Raw genomic sequence first — 16,437 nt, 5'->3', positions numbered from 1 at the left:
TGTACGTGCATATAAACATGTGTATACATGTGTATGTGTCTGTGTCTGCAGAAGTTGCCATACCTCAATGCATAAAGTTACATACAAGAAACACTATGCAAATGTATCAAGTATCATGTAAACAAAACTATTTTCCACTGCCAGAACAAAAATGTGTGCATCATCATACCACCCGAGTCAGAAATGGGCCTTACAATACACTGTACAGTATCACAACTCTGGCAGAATGAGCCACATTCTACACACTGTCCACTGCTCACTGGTCAGAACACCACAAGTCTGTCATTTGACCAGGGGCAATATCTCCATGGTGATTTCTACACTACTCAACATAAAGTTCTGTTGCTTCTGAGACTTGTGTATAAAGAAAGCATTGAAATGGCAGACATGTTATTTGACAAACCACGACTACAGATCAACATGCCTGCCTGCAGCACCAATGGTTGAGAGGTATAGCATTGTCCTGCAAGCGATTTACATGATTCTCTGGAAGCTTCCATAACTCCTTGCTAAGCACTGTTTATCAAAATAATAATAATAAAATAAAATAAAATAAATATAAATCTCTTGTGAAAAAGATGACAGGAAAGCAAACTAACAAATAAACATATGTAACTTTGTGCATCACTTACATGTATCTGCAAGCATTATCTCAAGCATAAATATATACTGGACAATGGAAAAATAATTATGATACCATTCAGATTGGCATGAGGTGCTACCACATGGATAGAGAAAGAGAGTACAGTAAGATATATAAATAAAAAGAAAATGTCTGATAATTCTGCAGGAAAGAATATTCTTGTGGGTTAGTAAGCTGTGAAAGTGAAATATTAACCCATATCAACCAATCTACAGGATATCCCATAGTTCGCGCAAACGCTGTAGCAGAAATGGCTTGGATGATGACGTTATCTATATAGCTTATTACAGCCTGTGAACTCTGACACGATATCCCATAATCCTGTTACCAATATTTTCATTTGGATTTGTATTCACCTCTGAGGTTCACAGCAGGCTGCTGACAGAATAGGTCTACATCTATGTGAGATCGAACACTGCTGTACACGTACGTATAGGCCTACTTTACTGTAGTTCTACCTATAGAGTCCGAGTTTATAGACCACACTAGTTCGCAGAGCGCAGACCTTTGAGTTATTATTCAATATTTCTTCATATTTGTAAGCATTATATCGGAAAGCTTACATTATGAAGATTTCAAACTTGATAGTTGTTTTTCTGTATAAAGGCTATGGATATTTTTCATTAGGGGTCTCTTTTGAATAAGCAATGTGATTATTCATAAATATGTAAATCATACGAAAAAACTAAAATCATACGACGTCACATAAATTTATGACATGACACTGATTTACATCTTATGTGAAAGGCCATTTCTTTCTCTTTCAATTGATATACAGTGAAACCCCGTTATATCAAGGAACCGCTTTTAACGAGGTGATTGCGTTGGTCCCGTTTTCCTTTGTGTGTAAACCTATGGCAGAACGAATCGGTTATAACGAGCTCGGTTAAAATGAGATTCCAGTTATAACGCGGACATTTTCGGTGCATCATGATAAAGAAAAGTATAAGCAATTTGATCAGATACGAGGTTCCATTTCTTAACCTGCCGCTTTCTGACACATGACAAACGAAATTCACTATCTTGAATGTCTCTTTCCCGTTCTACAGAGTCTGTACTGAACACAGTAAATGTGCATACACATGCAACGTGCACTGTATACAATCCTCATGCCGTCTCTCAACATGAACTACCTGAAGTGGGAAGACTTGAAAACAAACATGCTAGGCTCAGTCCTGCCGTTATCCCTCTTTATCCCCCATTACTTGAATCACTGAAAAATAAGCGAGTACTGTTCTTTCTGCGAGTACTGTTCTTTCCACGTTTTCATCTAAACTTCGCGATAAGACACAGGAACACTTTCTGAAGTTCTTACTAAGTTTCTGAACATAATAATTTGATTTTTTTTTTCCGAGATACACGTGCGTGATATTAGCTCAAATTACATCGCAGTGTGAAAAAAAAAAAAAAAAAACATTCAAAAACTTTTCATGTAACGACACAAAAATAGAAAAATATGTTTTTGGAATGCATGTGCAGCCCATTATTATACTCTTTCCATTTTTAGTTTCGACTTCCAGTTGTTTTGCTGGTTAGTAAACATTTGTCCTATTGAGTACAGTACATTAAAGAATTAAAGACGAAATAATGAATGCGATCCCACCGGGTGACAATAGCGTAAAAAAATTAAGTAACGCATGTTAATCTACTTGAGCTGGCAGAAAAAGTAACAGACGCCTTCAACAGTTTTAATAGAACTGATTTTGTTCATTATCATTTAACACTACATTTCACAATGAAGATTTCATTCTTTCAGAATGGTCTATTATGAGGCAGAGATATGCGTAAAAAGGATCACGATCTCCCAAATTTAGTCCTGCCAGTTATCTTTCAAGTTTCAAGAAAGAATGTATAAAATGCAAAGAGATTTTTGGAAGAAAATAAAGTAACTCATTTTCAACCCCTTCGGCTGCAAACATGATAAAACATGTATGAGATTACAACAGAAATAATTCATGAAATCATTGCAGTCCCGCTGGGCACCAACAGCATGAAATACCCAGCAAGTTACGGTAAACGACGCATGCGTGTTACTCTACTTGCAGTGGTTTAAGAAAAAAAATTTAAAAATGTATTTTATACAATCTTATTTTGTTCATTATAATTTTACACTCTACTTTAGAAACGAAAAATGTCATTCTTGCAGAATGGTTCAATAAGCAAGCAAGAGAAAGGTGTAGACAGCATCGTGAATATCACCCTGCTGAGTACCGCTCAAGAACGTATGCATGACATATTATATATGCGAAGAAATTTTTGGAAGAAATAAAGAACGCATTTCAACCCCTACTTTTTTTTTCCTCGTCTTCGTCTATTTTTTTTTTTTTTTTTTTTTGCATTAATTCACAAATAATTCCTTTTCTCTCTCAACAACAAAGATCCGTAATAACAACGCAAAGACTGCCCTTAAAATTGATTGCTTGGTATATGACTTCATGCTTATGTTTTTCTTTGTTTTTAATGCGTACGGTTGTAACGACGTAATATTGATGGTCCCACAGACCTCGTTATAACGGGGTTTCACTGTATAGTTTTCCATGTTTTCTTTTTATAAGTGTCAGTGACATCACCTTGAATTTGAGACGGCACAGTTTGGTGAACGAAATAGCCTCCGGCAGCAACAGCCTTCAAACTGCATTACACGACCGGCAGATATGGGTTAAGCCAATAAATGTGATTCATCTTCTAGGCCTTTTTTCAGCCCCTTATCCTCTAAAGATTTAATTATATGTATTCAAATTCATTACCATTCAGTCCTACAAACAAACAAACAAACACTTGTGAGAGCCTTGAAGCATAGGCCTGTTCATGTGCAAGTTTATTCCCATTGAACATGTGACCCATGGACTACATTACACAACAGACCAAAGACCATCGAGCATTTTTACCAACAGGTGTGCTTTCAAACTGCAGGCAATGCTACACCCCTCCAAATACACATCCATCAGAAATGAATGTTCACAAAATCAACAGCCTATTACATGTACATGTACCTACGTATTACGCACATAGTCGATAGACAAACCACTGCAAATGAGTGTGTTTTCATAGTCCATGTACATGTTCCTGGGATGGTCCACATCTGGGGGGGGGGGGGCATTTCATGAAGCATTCTGGTCGGATATTTTTCTGACAAACTGTTACAAGCTACTGAAATGCTTGCATGTGATTGGCCGAGAGCAAATTTGTCTGACAACTTTGTCGGACAAAATGTTTCATGAAATGCCCCCTGATGGCTTTGTCACATGTACCCTACACTCACAGACACACACACATAGAGAAAGGAGTGCAGTAAATACAGGTATGTAAAACTGCTGACAAACTCAGAAAAATCAGGAAGTCCACAGACAAGGCTGTTGGCAGACATGACTGGTGCACTCTACAAAATACCTTGCTATCTAATCACCATGACATTAATGTTCCCCTTTTTCACAACTGAACATATTAATACACAAGCAAGTAATCAATCAGTTTCACTCTGGTACAGGGACCATGTAGCTACAAACTAACTGAGAAGCAAATGTAGTAAAGAGCCTGGAATTTTTAATGCAGCTTGTGAGGTAGATGTTTCCAAGAGTCTGACTTTCATATCTCCCGATCATCATCTGAGCACTTATTGTGTGTATTAGATTATACATATCATGTATACATAAAAGTATCACAAAGTGTATCTCTTTCAAGATCTAGCACAAGTAGAAATGAGGCTTGATCCATAGAAGCCTGTACTAATAAGAAATGCCATTGGTACCATTATTACGCCAATAGTGATGTGGTATGAAGTACAGTGTATATTCAGAAATCCTTGGTATTCTTGAATGCACCCTCCAAGTCTCCTTACTCTACACTACCTCATGAAAATGAACAATCAGACTAAACAAAGCAAACAAAAATCATATCCACTACAAATAAGCATATCTAAATTATCTATATATTCCCACAGTTGTAGAGTAGTTTGATATTCTAAATTACAACATTAGCTTGTGCATGTATCCTCAATTTAAAAAAACTTAAAAAAAAAAATTCTTCTGTCACACATCAAAATGTTGTCAGCCGACATACTTTTGTGTTATAAATACAAAGCCATGAAGAAATATATTACCCTGTAGCAAATCAATTCACTTCCTTTCCTTTTCACTAAGCAAATTCAATGAACAATGAATGATTGTACAAGGAGTGAGACCACTGTCTTAAATCAATGACTAGTGCTATGTCATCATCACGTACAGGTACTTACATAGGACTACTCTCGCTGAGTGGGTAAACAGCCACGAAACAAATTTCTGATATGCTATACATTTGACAGACTGACACATGGGCTGATAGACGTTCAGTTCATTCCCTTGAGTGATATTTTATCTACCACTGTGGCTTGAGCCATTGTGTATGAACACAATGTATCACTGCATACCCATCATACTGCTCATTTCTTCTATGCATTTTGCAGCATTCACATTTCAGAAATGAGCACTAAACATGATGTTTATTGGCTCTAATCTGCAGTATTTGTCGTACGTGAAGAATACTTTAACCAAACAAACAAACAAACAAAAAAAATCATGTAGTTGACTTACATCCAATTCATTCAGTGGAATCATTTTCAGAACAAAGATACTACTGAATCAGTCCACACTGCTATCAAATGCGTCAATATATTTGTACTGCACTTGCCTAAAAAACAAAAAACTAGAAGAAATACACACACATACTGATCATGTTGCACTTTTTATGTTCAAATTCATAATCAAATGTTGCTACTGACCTTAAAACTTGGGTCATGGCTTTCATGGCAACTGTTCCTGCTCATGCATATATCAGTGACATACAATACAACCTTGACTCGGCAAATATCAAATTCTTGGTGGAAAAAAAAAGCTACGAAAAAAAAAAAAATACACACACAATTCACCGACAGCACAGCATATTCAACAAAACAAAAACTCATGAGTATGAAAGAATGCAATATCTTCACACAGTTCACATAAAACTTGCTTCCACATAAAGCAAGTAAACAAATTCTTCATGGGAAAATACTGTCAATGGTTCTACGAATTGGTAAATTCCTAACACTGAATCACTACTAAATTGATCTAACACTGTCTACACATCATACTTGGCAGTCTTCTTTTATTTTTGCAAAATCATTCTATAACACCTCCAATGTAGGAAATATCTTACTTTTCTCTACAAAAGAAATAATTCTTTCTTATTCCCACAATGTGGTTCTTGATCACAAAGTCCCATTTTGTGAAATATATGGCAAATGTCTACAATAATTCATGTAGCCACATTATATTGAAGGTACTTTGATAAGAAATCCTGGCTGAATTTGCACAGAAATAAATAACTGAAATACGTATTGACATCATGAAATCCATACCATGCTACCAATAACATAAATATGCCAGCTGTGTTGATGAAGAGGTCTTGATGCATGACTCAAACACAGAATCCAACAGAAGAAGCAGAGTACCACACAGGGATGTTGCATTCAGGTCATAGAAGAGAGCTGCTCCAACTTCCACTTGCTTTCAGACCAGAGAATGTACAGTGATCTTGGCTACTTCATCCTCCATCTCCTGTAAGAGCATTAATTGCCACAATAAAACCACTGTCACAATCAAAGTACACAATCAAAAGACTGATTGCCTCAAATCACTTGCTATTCCATAAGATGATGAATTGTAGTTACCAGCAAGACATTTAGCCGTATTAGGATTAGGATTGGGGGGGGGGGGGGGGGGGGGGGGGGGGGGGGGGGGGGGGGGGAATCAACTTGACCCCCCCCCCCCCCCCCTTCAGAACTTGGCCTCCAACGGCCCAATTGCTGCAAAATTTTGCTTAAACATAAGCCCAGATGTCAACTACAAGATTATAAGGTTATACAACAGAAAAATATTATTTTCTATTTTTAGTTAATTAATTATGCAAATTAATGCATGAAATCATATTTTCGCCTGTAACTCCATTAAAAAGGCTGAAGGGACTGCTAATTTTTGTGTCAGAATTCCTCAAAACACATTGAACAACTTTCTTGTAAAAAAGAAAATAGCACAATAAAAAATGGCTGCTTTTGTTTTGTTTTGTTTTTTGCTTCATCTTCTTATGTAAATTAATGTTTTAACCTTTTGTACATTGTTTTTTGCCGAAATTTGTCGCAGATACTTTTTCCAAGCTTGTCTACTTTAGAATTAAGTAATTCAAATGATTAAAAGTTGAAACAATCTAATTCATATCAATTCAACAAAAAACCCCCACACAATTTGCATTGAATTTGCACACAATATCAAAAGTGTGAGCTGTTTTCGGGCTGCCACGCATGTACAAAACATTACGTAACTTCAGAACGGTTTACCTGGATGTTGGGTATTTGGTCTCATTATATGCCAGGAGACTTCAAAGGAAAAAGTGATGAAATGGCGCAGCAAAATCTTTGCTCATTGTGGAATCATCATATGAAATGTTGAAGGGGGGGGGTCAATTTGAATCTTACCCCCCACCCCAGTTCAGATAGGGTTAATAGACATTTTATTTTGTTTCACATGACAGGCCTGTTTTCCAGGCAAAGCAGACTGCCTGAACATCTCTGGCAGGGACCTTGGTGACCTGAACTACTGTAAGGGGAACCGAAATTGGCTTTTTGCTGTTTTGTAATACATTCCTCTCCATCTGATAATTAGAGGGCATATGGTCAACATTATCCATGGTCTGCCCATGCGGATTTGTTGCAAATCATTCAGGGTCATTTTATATAATAATTTACATGTTAAAGAGTACATGTTAAGTATGTAATGATATACAGTGTTCTTTCCTCAGTGTTAACCAAGATGCTAAATTACTTCTGTTAATTTTGCAGAAATGGGCAGAGCATAACAGAGAGCCTTTTAATATTTCAAAAGATAAATGCAATTCATTCGCCTACCTCACATATTTTCTGAATTTATTTCTCATGAATACAGACTTGCCCAAAGGTGTGGTTACAGAACTAATGTTGTTAGCAAAAAAAGGAAAATGACAAGGAAATAAACATCTGCATAACTATTGCCTCTGACACAGTAAAACAGATGAGGCAGAAGATTTTTCCACAAGAAGAAATGATGCCCTCCAATTCGGAATTAATTCACTACGTCCAGCATTTGTGCCAGGTCCAGCACTTGTTACTTAGCCATGGCTTGCATAGAATATGCTATACTCATACAATGTTTATTGATCCTATTGGGAGTATCCCTACCTGAATCAGCTCTGTCTTGTCATAGGCCAGGCGGTGGCCATACACACACTGACTTAGAACGCTGTACAGGCGCTCAAGCTTCTCTATAGTAAAGCTTGCTGTTGCTATGGTAACATCCTCCAGCAGATGCTGCAAGATATACAAATATGAGGACATGACTGCATGAGTGAGGGGTAAGACAGCTAAGATAGGCATAATGTTGAAGATCAGGGTGCCAATCTTGTGACAAAGATTGCCTGTGCCATGAAGCAGAATCCTCATGAAGCTTATGGGTATGTGACAAAGAATGCTATTAGTTCTACCATATTGTCCGAATACATATTTTATGTGAAATTTGCTTGCTACATCAAATATCAGAGTGTGCGGATTTATTATTGCCCCACATGTGCAGTACGACACTGACTAGAGCATCACAATGAGGTGCAAAGGTACTATATAGAACACAAAGAATTATGTGTACATGGCTCTGTTAATCCATGCAGTGTGATTATTACATAAGGGATGCCAAATGCAATATTCTGAAGCTGAAAAGGCATATTTTTGTCAAAAACAGTATTTCTACCTTTCCTGCAATGGACATGTATAAGTAATTCAACTAAGGGAAAACATTATTTTCTCTGAAACCTGCATTTCATTTTGGCAAGAATAGACAAAATACTGGCAAAAATAATAGTTGGTATCTGTTACTTCCCTTGAGTAATTGTACTATCAAAATTCAACCTATGTGAAACAGATATGTGAGAGAGTGGCCAGCGTTCAAATAAAGTATTCTTTCCATTTTGTATCAATCAATATTCTATCTTTCCATACTTTTCTGAACACAAATATTGACGTCAACAGCATATATATATATATATATATATATATATATTTTTTTTTTTTTTTTTTTTATTATTTTTATTTCAGCAACATGATTAATGCTGGGTAAAATCATAAGTGTGGAGAGAGTATCACAGTGTAACTCAAAATCATGAAAGCATATAAGTTTGATAAACATTTTGTACTGGTAAGAGTCCTCCATATGAGAATTCTTCACTGACAAAACATCCTACCTCAAGCTTTTCTCTGTCGACAATCATTGGTGGTGTCACTTCTTCCACAGTTTGACCGGTCACCACCGTCACAGGTTTGGTTTGCAGGCTTTTGGCCAACTGCCGACTTGACCGTCTCAGGGATGCTACATGGAGACAGTAATGATAACATGCTTTGTTTCTTAGATATTCTTTTAGCTACTAAGCTTTACAGTCAGAGACTAGTATACAAATAATGTTTATGTGGTAATGGCCAGAATATTTCATGAGGTGAAAGATGAAAGGATCCATTCAACTCGGCTGCAACTGTCAATTTTGCCATTCAACTACATGACAGTCAGCTGTCATGTAGCTAAACAAAAATTTCATTTTTCATCGAAAGCATAGTTTGAAACAGAGACATAAACACACACAAACAAAAGTTCCTCAGATTTTTCCAACACCCCCCCCCCAAAAAAAAAAGAAGCCAAGCAAGTCAGCATCTCAAGACCACTATGTGTATCAAATTTCACTTGAATGTAGCCCACAATGTAGCAGTGTTCTCTGCTAAGTTTTACCTGACTTTATTTTTGTTATAATATTATGCTCTAACTAAACTGTATAGCAACATTTTCTGCCTCTTTTGAGGAAATGCATTGCACATCAGTACTTCAAAATTCATGTGCCAAAGTTCACCTGAATTTTTAAAATAGGGAAGCTGTTCAATGCAAGGATTTTGACAGTTTGCTATAAAACAAAATTATGATGGCAACTCACAATCAATGTGTCTTGCACATTTACACATCAAGGCCAGTATGTGTACCAAATTTATTTTGATCCTTTATATCTACGGGAGTCTGCCTTGCCAATTCAAATGATGTACACAACCTTTCAAACTTGATTTCAGACGAGAAGTACGAAGAAAAAAAAAAAAAAAAGATAGGCTGGCATATAAACAAGGGTAAACAAGCATCCACAAAAAATGGCTAGTCTACATCACTCAAACACTATAAATGTGGAACACTTTGCAACGTGGAAATAAAAAATATGCAATTTAATAGCAAGAGAGTAACACATACAACTGTAATTTCATGCATCTGCAAAAAAATTTATACTACCTCATGCACCATATTGTCAATAAAATCAAAACCATGCAAAATACATGGCAAAGAATTAAATAAAAGGCATATATTACACCCCTCCTCGCCAATAAACAGTTATAAATAGCAGCTGTACAGCACTTTCCACTGTCAATGTGAAGTATCCATCTGACCTACCACAGATTTCTAGATCCTTATGAGGCCAAAATTATCTGAATCCCACCCCTTCACAGAATTTCATGTTAAAATGTCTATCTTGAATGTTTTCACTTTATATCTTACTATTTTGACTGACATGAAATACATGAAATTCACCGGTGTGTACTATCTTTATCGTGCACGTGACTCCTGCTAAAGTCACACATATTATATACATTTGTGCAGGATCTCCATACATGAAGCCTATGGCAGAACTGTAAATAATAATAATAACAATGAAAAAAATATATAATGACAATAGGGTTAATGATAGAAATGGTTATGGAAATAAGCTTACCCATTCCATTCATATCTTTGTCTTTGATGGAATCTGCTGAGGTAGGTGTTTGCTCTGTGCCCGACGCAGTACTATTTTTTGCTTTTTCATCACCTCCCGCCAACCTTGACCCTTCATTCTGGATTTGTGAGAATGGTTCAACCTTCTCCAAGGTTGGTGGCTCAACCTCTGAAGATTCTGTACTGCTGAAGCCATTCTGGATCTCACAGTGGTCGGCAAGGCGATGAGGTGACCGTTGCTCACCACTGTCTGAGCGACGGGAGCTGTGACGTGTGCGTGGCCCACTCTTCACACTCTCTGCATCACTGCGCTGTTCAGAGGTATAACTGGTGGTATGCTCACTGGATACTCCTGTTGCAAGGCGTGTCAATCGTGAAGTAATCAGGCTAGAGGGATGTGGTGCATCATCCGTGATCTGGGAGAGCGTACTAGGAGCATTTGTGGAATCGTTACTGGTCTCGTGAAATATGTCTCCGTTGGTCAGTGGTCTGTTGTGCATCTCTTCCTCTTCATCTTCTACAGTTGCCTTGTCAGTCTCTCCATTTTCTTTCTCTTCTTCCTCTTCTTCACCATTGTCTTCATCTTCATTATCATCCGTAACGGCTTGTGGCTTCTTTTTTTTCTTTTTGGACAGGAATCCTCGAGACCAGGCACTTCGTCTCTTCGAGGGTTTCTTCTTGGGCTTCTTTGTGCTCCCAGTGTCACTGAGCTCCCCTCTCTGTCGAGAGTCAACATCCAGCTGGTGAGGTTTCAGATTTTGGTTGGCTAACTCTCTGGCCTGTTGCTGCGCTAGGGCCAGAGAATGTTGGTGAACGGTCTTGTAGAATGACGGTGCTGTTTTAGTTGGAGTGGCGCAGCGTCGTGACCTGGAGTCCTCAATCTCCTCACAATCTTTCTCAAAGTCAGAGTCCATCTCAGCATCAATGATGGCATATGCCATGTCCTTCAGTTCACAAGCTCGATTCCTTATCATTCGATCTGAAATCAATTAAATATCCACTTAAGTTTGCATTTCAAACTCTCCTTAAAAATTGATAAGAGAATGCAGATATTTAAGTGGGATAGGAGACCATTGCATTAAAGGGATTGTGTAGTATTGGTGGAGATGAGGACTGGGCTTTTAACTTTTTGCCAGATACCAAAAGACACTTATGAAATAGTACAGAGCATACCATGAAAAAGACGAATTCAATGTATTCGATGGAAATCGGTTTCGGAATGGCCGAGACATCAAAAACATAGTAAAACAAAACGATCATAATAAAAGGTGGGTCCTACCTTTTATTACAATCGCTATGTTTTGGATATCTCAGCCATTTCAAAACCAATTTTTCATCAAATAAATGATCAATTCCCCTTGGAATTACATGCGCTTTCATTTTTTTTTCATAAGAAGTTTTTCATTATCTCACCAAAAATGCTAGAAAAGAGAAGTTAGGTCTCAACCAAAACTGCACAATCCCTTTAACATCCACTAATGAATGCATACATAAATCTTCGAAACTTTCCGGGGCGCTTCAATGCTAAATTCATTCATATGAATTAAATTAATACAGCTTTAAGTAAATTAAATGTGGAACCAACTGTTACCTACAATAGATACAAATGCATGACTAGGAGGCAATAGGGTGACCAAATCAATGAAAAATGTTGCAAGTACAAACTTAGTTTGGCTCTATGTTGCAATGTAGATATAAGTATTATCACCACGTTCTGCATGAATTCCGAATACAAAATTTCCTTTTTCAATATTTCCTCAAATTTCTCTTCCTTGAATACACCTCCCCCCCCCCCCAAAAAAAAGGCTTTCTTCTACAACAGACAAGCAAAGCATAAACCATGGGGAATCCAATGGGAAATAAACAAAGAAAGATGTGCAATTATGAACTCATGAAAGACATGAAGTCTTCTTCCTTTTTGGCTTTTATTTATTATTTTTTTTATTGTTTTTTTCCATCTAAATGATCATGATCCTTGGACAAAGTTTGGTGAAATTTGCTTAATCCAGTTTTGAGTTATCGTGTAAAGGGATACAATTTCATGATTTGACCTTGACCTATGACCTCTGGCCAATTTCCCCCACAAGCTAATCAAGTAATTGCCTTGTCATACTTTATACTTGGACCAAGTTTGGTAAAAATCCTCTCAATATTACTAAAGTTATCGCGTAAACAAATAGGGTCGGTCGGACGTATGTACGTACTGACAGACAGACAACCTGAAAACAGAATGCCTCCGGCACCCTTCAGGTGGAGGCATAAAAAACAGTGAGATATTGGGGAAATTTGAAACGAGGACATGGGACTGACCACTAGGCTCTCTGTCTGGGTTATACTCCAAGGCATTGCTGGTGATGAGGTCAATGTCACTCAGGAACTGCCTAGCACTGGTGTACTGGTGGAGGTTGATCTTGTTGTTCATGGTGAATAAGTCCATTGGATTCTTGATCACTTCAGCATAATCTGGTACCTGGTGAGAAAAGCAGTCTCATAGTTATTCAAAAGATTACACGTCTGCATTTTTCATACTGTGAAACATGGAATGTCACGAGAGCCAAGTTTTGCGAAATTCAAATGCATGTGATAGTTCTTGTCTACACTATACACACTGAATGTTAGAGGCAACTCGCGAAAATTTTACGCCACGAAAATATCGCGTAAATTTCTTGAATCAGATATATGCAGACTGACATATAGATGGAAGAGGAATCAACGTTTTTTTGTTTTTTTTTTCATAACTTGGAGATGCATTTGGCTACATATTGTGATGATGTACTAGATTGTATCGTAAGAACATGATTTAAAACTGGTGAACACGGCAGGCAAAAACTAACTAACCCATCAGCACATGTATCCAGCGAGACATGGGCTGCAATTCTACACTCACATTTTTCTTTTTTCTTTTTTTGGTAGGGGGGGGGGGTATTTCTTCACATTCAAACAGAATGTAAACCAGCAGAGCTGCTAGGTCAAGACCTCCTAGAATAGACCGGTTTACTAATGTATGCACAGATCTTTAATTTTGCACACGGCCGCAACCTCGGGCAAACAAAGGATGCGAGCCTGCAACGTCGGCTGCTGCAGCAGTCCCCGACACGTCCCCACATGTAGACTTACGTGTATGTTGTGTACAATGTGCGATGCATCAACTTCGACTTTACCTCCTGGCATTTCGTGTGGCTGTAAATCAATTCCCAACCTTAGATGAGGGAAAATTCTGCTGTGATCAAACGCAATTTGGAATATATTTTCGATTTTATTGAATTTCAGCTTCGATTTTGTCTTCAGTAGTTCTGAAAATTGGGGGAAAACACTGCTGCTACGGAACATACAACAGTATGACCGCATCACTTCAAACTTCAATGATTTAAAGCATTATGATTGATTGTGAAATCTAAACTAGACAACGAATCTCTCATAATCGATATGTTTCCAAGGATATTTCTAAAAAGTTAGACTCAGACTGATTAGACTTCATGAAATAGAATGACGATTTTGACCTATTTTTCTATTAACAATAACAGTAAAGGAGGCCTAGCCCTATATAGACTAGATCTAGATCTAGACTCTAGAGTAGATCTAGACGTAGACCTAAAATTAAACACAAAAACAATGATAGACCTAACCTAGCTGACATTCGCAGTAGGCAACATTCATTTCCCCCGTTGGCTTATTCAGCACGACCCAGGTCTGGTACGTTGGTTTGTTTAGGTATGTCCGGTCGGCCTAACCTCACTAAGGAAAACACGAAAAGGGCTCGTGTCCGAAACCTCATTGAACTTTGTCAGGCTTGAAACATTCCCATCCGCGAAAAGACGGTAGTCCTCAAATGACTTGTATCCCTTTAGCTTTTCCAGTCATAGTCAGTCCATTTGATGATCAGGTAGTTGAACATGTCAAAGAGTCCAAAATCTGAAATACCCTCGAAGTTGGATGTAGGCCTAAACCCAGCGAGCTTGTTAGGATCGGAGAACGAGCAGCCTACCAGACCGAGCTTCTCCTGCAGTGACCGGCCGGTGTCCGCCCGGGAGAGGTCGGGATCGATGGGCAAATCCAAATCGGCTACGGCAGTTGCACTAGTTTGATGACTCGTTTCTCCTTGTTGTAGCCGCTTGTGCTCACACCTATATCCCTCAAATACTCAGTTAATTCCTTAACTGTCCAATTCTTCCATGGCTTGCTCGAACTTTGGCTAGAACTTGAAGCTGACGCCATCTCAAAGCAAGATTATAGCAAACAAAAGTTGTCGATTATCCGCAGCGAGTAATGATCGTAGACAATACACGGGTGAATGCAAAAAACAGTGTGGCGCGCGCGTCCGCGCTTATTTCGCTTGCCCGACTTAGTTACAATCACTAGGGTCGCGTGGGGTTGACGTCATTATGCATATCATTAGTAAACCGGTCTATTGGAAAAGCAACAAACACTGACTAGAAATTGATCCAAGTAAAAAATTCTCAACAGCAACACAAATATATCATTCCTGAAGCACCAAGACCTGGCATCTCAATTGGCATGTATTGAAAAACCTCACGACTCAAATTTGAACATCAAAATACTAATTTGAGTTTCACATTGAACAATCATTAATGTTATCCCCCCCAAAAAACAGAAAAACAAACAAAAAAATGTTTATGCATTATTTGAAAGTAACATTTGATGTCAGTTTGCGAAAATTAAAAAACAAAATTCCTCTCCTGAAATTTTATGATTTTTTAGAGAACCTTGGATTCAGCACTATCTTATGGCATTGAGAATGTTCCTGTTTGTGACAATTATGAGTACAGTGCTTACCCGTTAATCAGGAACCTATTTAGCTCGAACTCTACTTAAGTGCAAAAAAACTTGATGTAACAAAATTTTCATGTGTAATTTCCTATACTCAATAGGAACCAAAAACCCCTTTATCGGGACAATTTCTGGCTTTACAGAAAGATCATTTTCTAAACAATTCTCAATAGATTTTGCCGACTGCACAGTCTGAACATTTGCTGTTAACACATAAGAGGGTAGTGCAGGCAGTTATATAGAGCACTGTCAGCTTCTACTCATGCACTTACAACCCTTTCAGTGTAATATGGAGTAACCTTTCCTACATGCAGCCCATACTCTCCCTGTGTGTGCATGGTACACTTGTGTGTGTCATTACGTGTTTTGTGCGGCTGACAGCAAGAAGGAGGTATGACCGTTCGTCATATACACACAATCAGTGTCATCACGTAATGTGCAAGTTGTTAACATGTTTGAGTTAGCAGTGCTGCCTCTTTCTCTGCATAGAAAGTGACATAGGCATCATGATTTGATATGTCCTGTGAACTCTAAAAAGGGTTAATTTGTGGATAAAATGAATGAATATTTGTTCCCATGATGGATTTGCAGAATTGTGAGACTTGTGAGACTGTTGTCTGTTTTTATCGCCATTTTGTGTCTGTACGTTGTGGCATGTCTGTACTTGTTGCTGTGGTTATCAGTGGGTTTAATAACTGTGCATGGTTTAATGTGATGCCCACATGCCTGGGCTATTGTTGAGTGGTTTGCACGGGCCAGCCACCGCTTTAACAGGATAAAAACTTGTTCTTGCAAGGCCACAGAAAGCAAAATTCACCTCTTCAGGGTCAACAGGACTAGTGAAGACCCTGAACTTCCTCTCAGAAGCAAGACGCGTCAGGACATCTCGCAGAAAGATGCGGAGCTCCCTGAGTTTCCTTTCTTCCTCATCCATGAGCTTCTGGGTCTCAGCCTGGGACAGGACACGAGGCTCTGGAGGGGCTGCCACTGGTAACACCTCCAGCTCCCCTGTCGCTACAATAAATAACAAGAAAAAACTAGAAATGTCGCTTTGGCGACTGGTATGCCTCCGCCATAATGCATGATTTTCGCAATACGTCTAGATAGTACATGTGGACACTGTGTGATTACATTTTCACAAAATTGGCAAAATATTGGAATGACAAGTTTGTC

General features: G+C 38.2%; 1 protein-coding gene across 1 annotated transcript in view; it reads right to left on the bottom strand.

The window, feature by feature from the left end:
• Positions 1-3,440: 3,440 nt before the first annotated feature.
• The window catches only part of LOC140233651 (ATPase family AAA domain-containing protein 2-like), a 50,360-nt gene continuing 37,363 nt past the window's right edge, over positions 3,441-16,437 (bottom strand). Inside the window, exons 18-23 of the mRNA XM_072313753.1 lie at positions 16,082-16,278; positions 12,787-12,946; positions 10,478-11,455; positions 8,924-9,048; positions 7,872-8,000; positions 3,441-6,219 (exon numbers count right to left, since the gene is read on the bottom strand). Of these exons, the coding sequence (XP_072169854.1) occupies positions 6,172-6,219; positions 7,872-8,000; positions 8,924-9,048; positions 10,478-11,455; positions 12,787-12,946; positions 16,082-16,278 (1,637 nt within the window). The 3' untranslated portion in view covers positions 3,441-6,171. The remainder of the gene's footprint in view (positions 6,220-7,871; positions 8,001-8,923; positions 9,049-10,477; positions 11,456-12,786; positions 12,947-16,081; positions 16,279-16,437) is intronic.

Source organism: Diadema setosum, chromosome 10, assembly GCF_964275005.1.
Source record: "Diadema setosum chromosome 10, eeDiaSeto1, whole genome shotgun sequence".
Lineage (NCBI taxonomy): Eukaryota > Metazoa > Echinodermata > Echinoidea > Diadematoida > Diadematidae > Diadema > Diadema setosum.
This window is presented reverse-complemented; position numbering and strand designations above follow the sequence as displayed.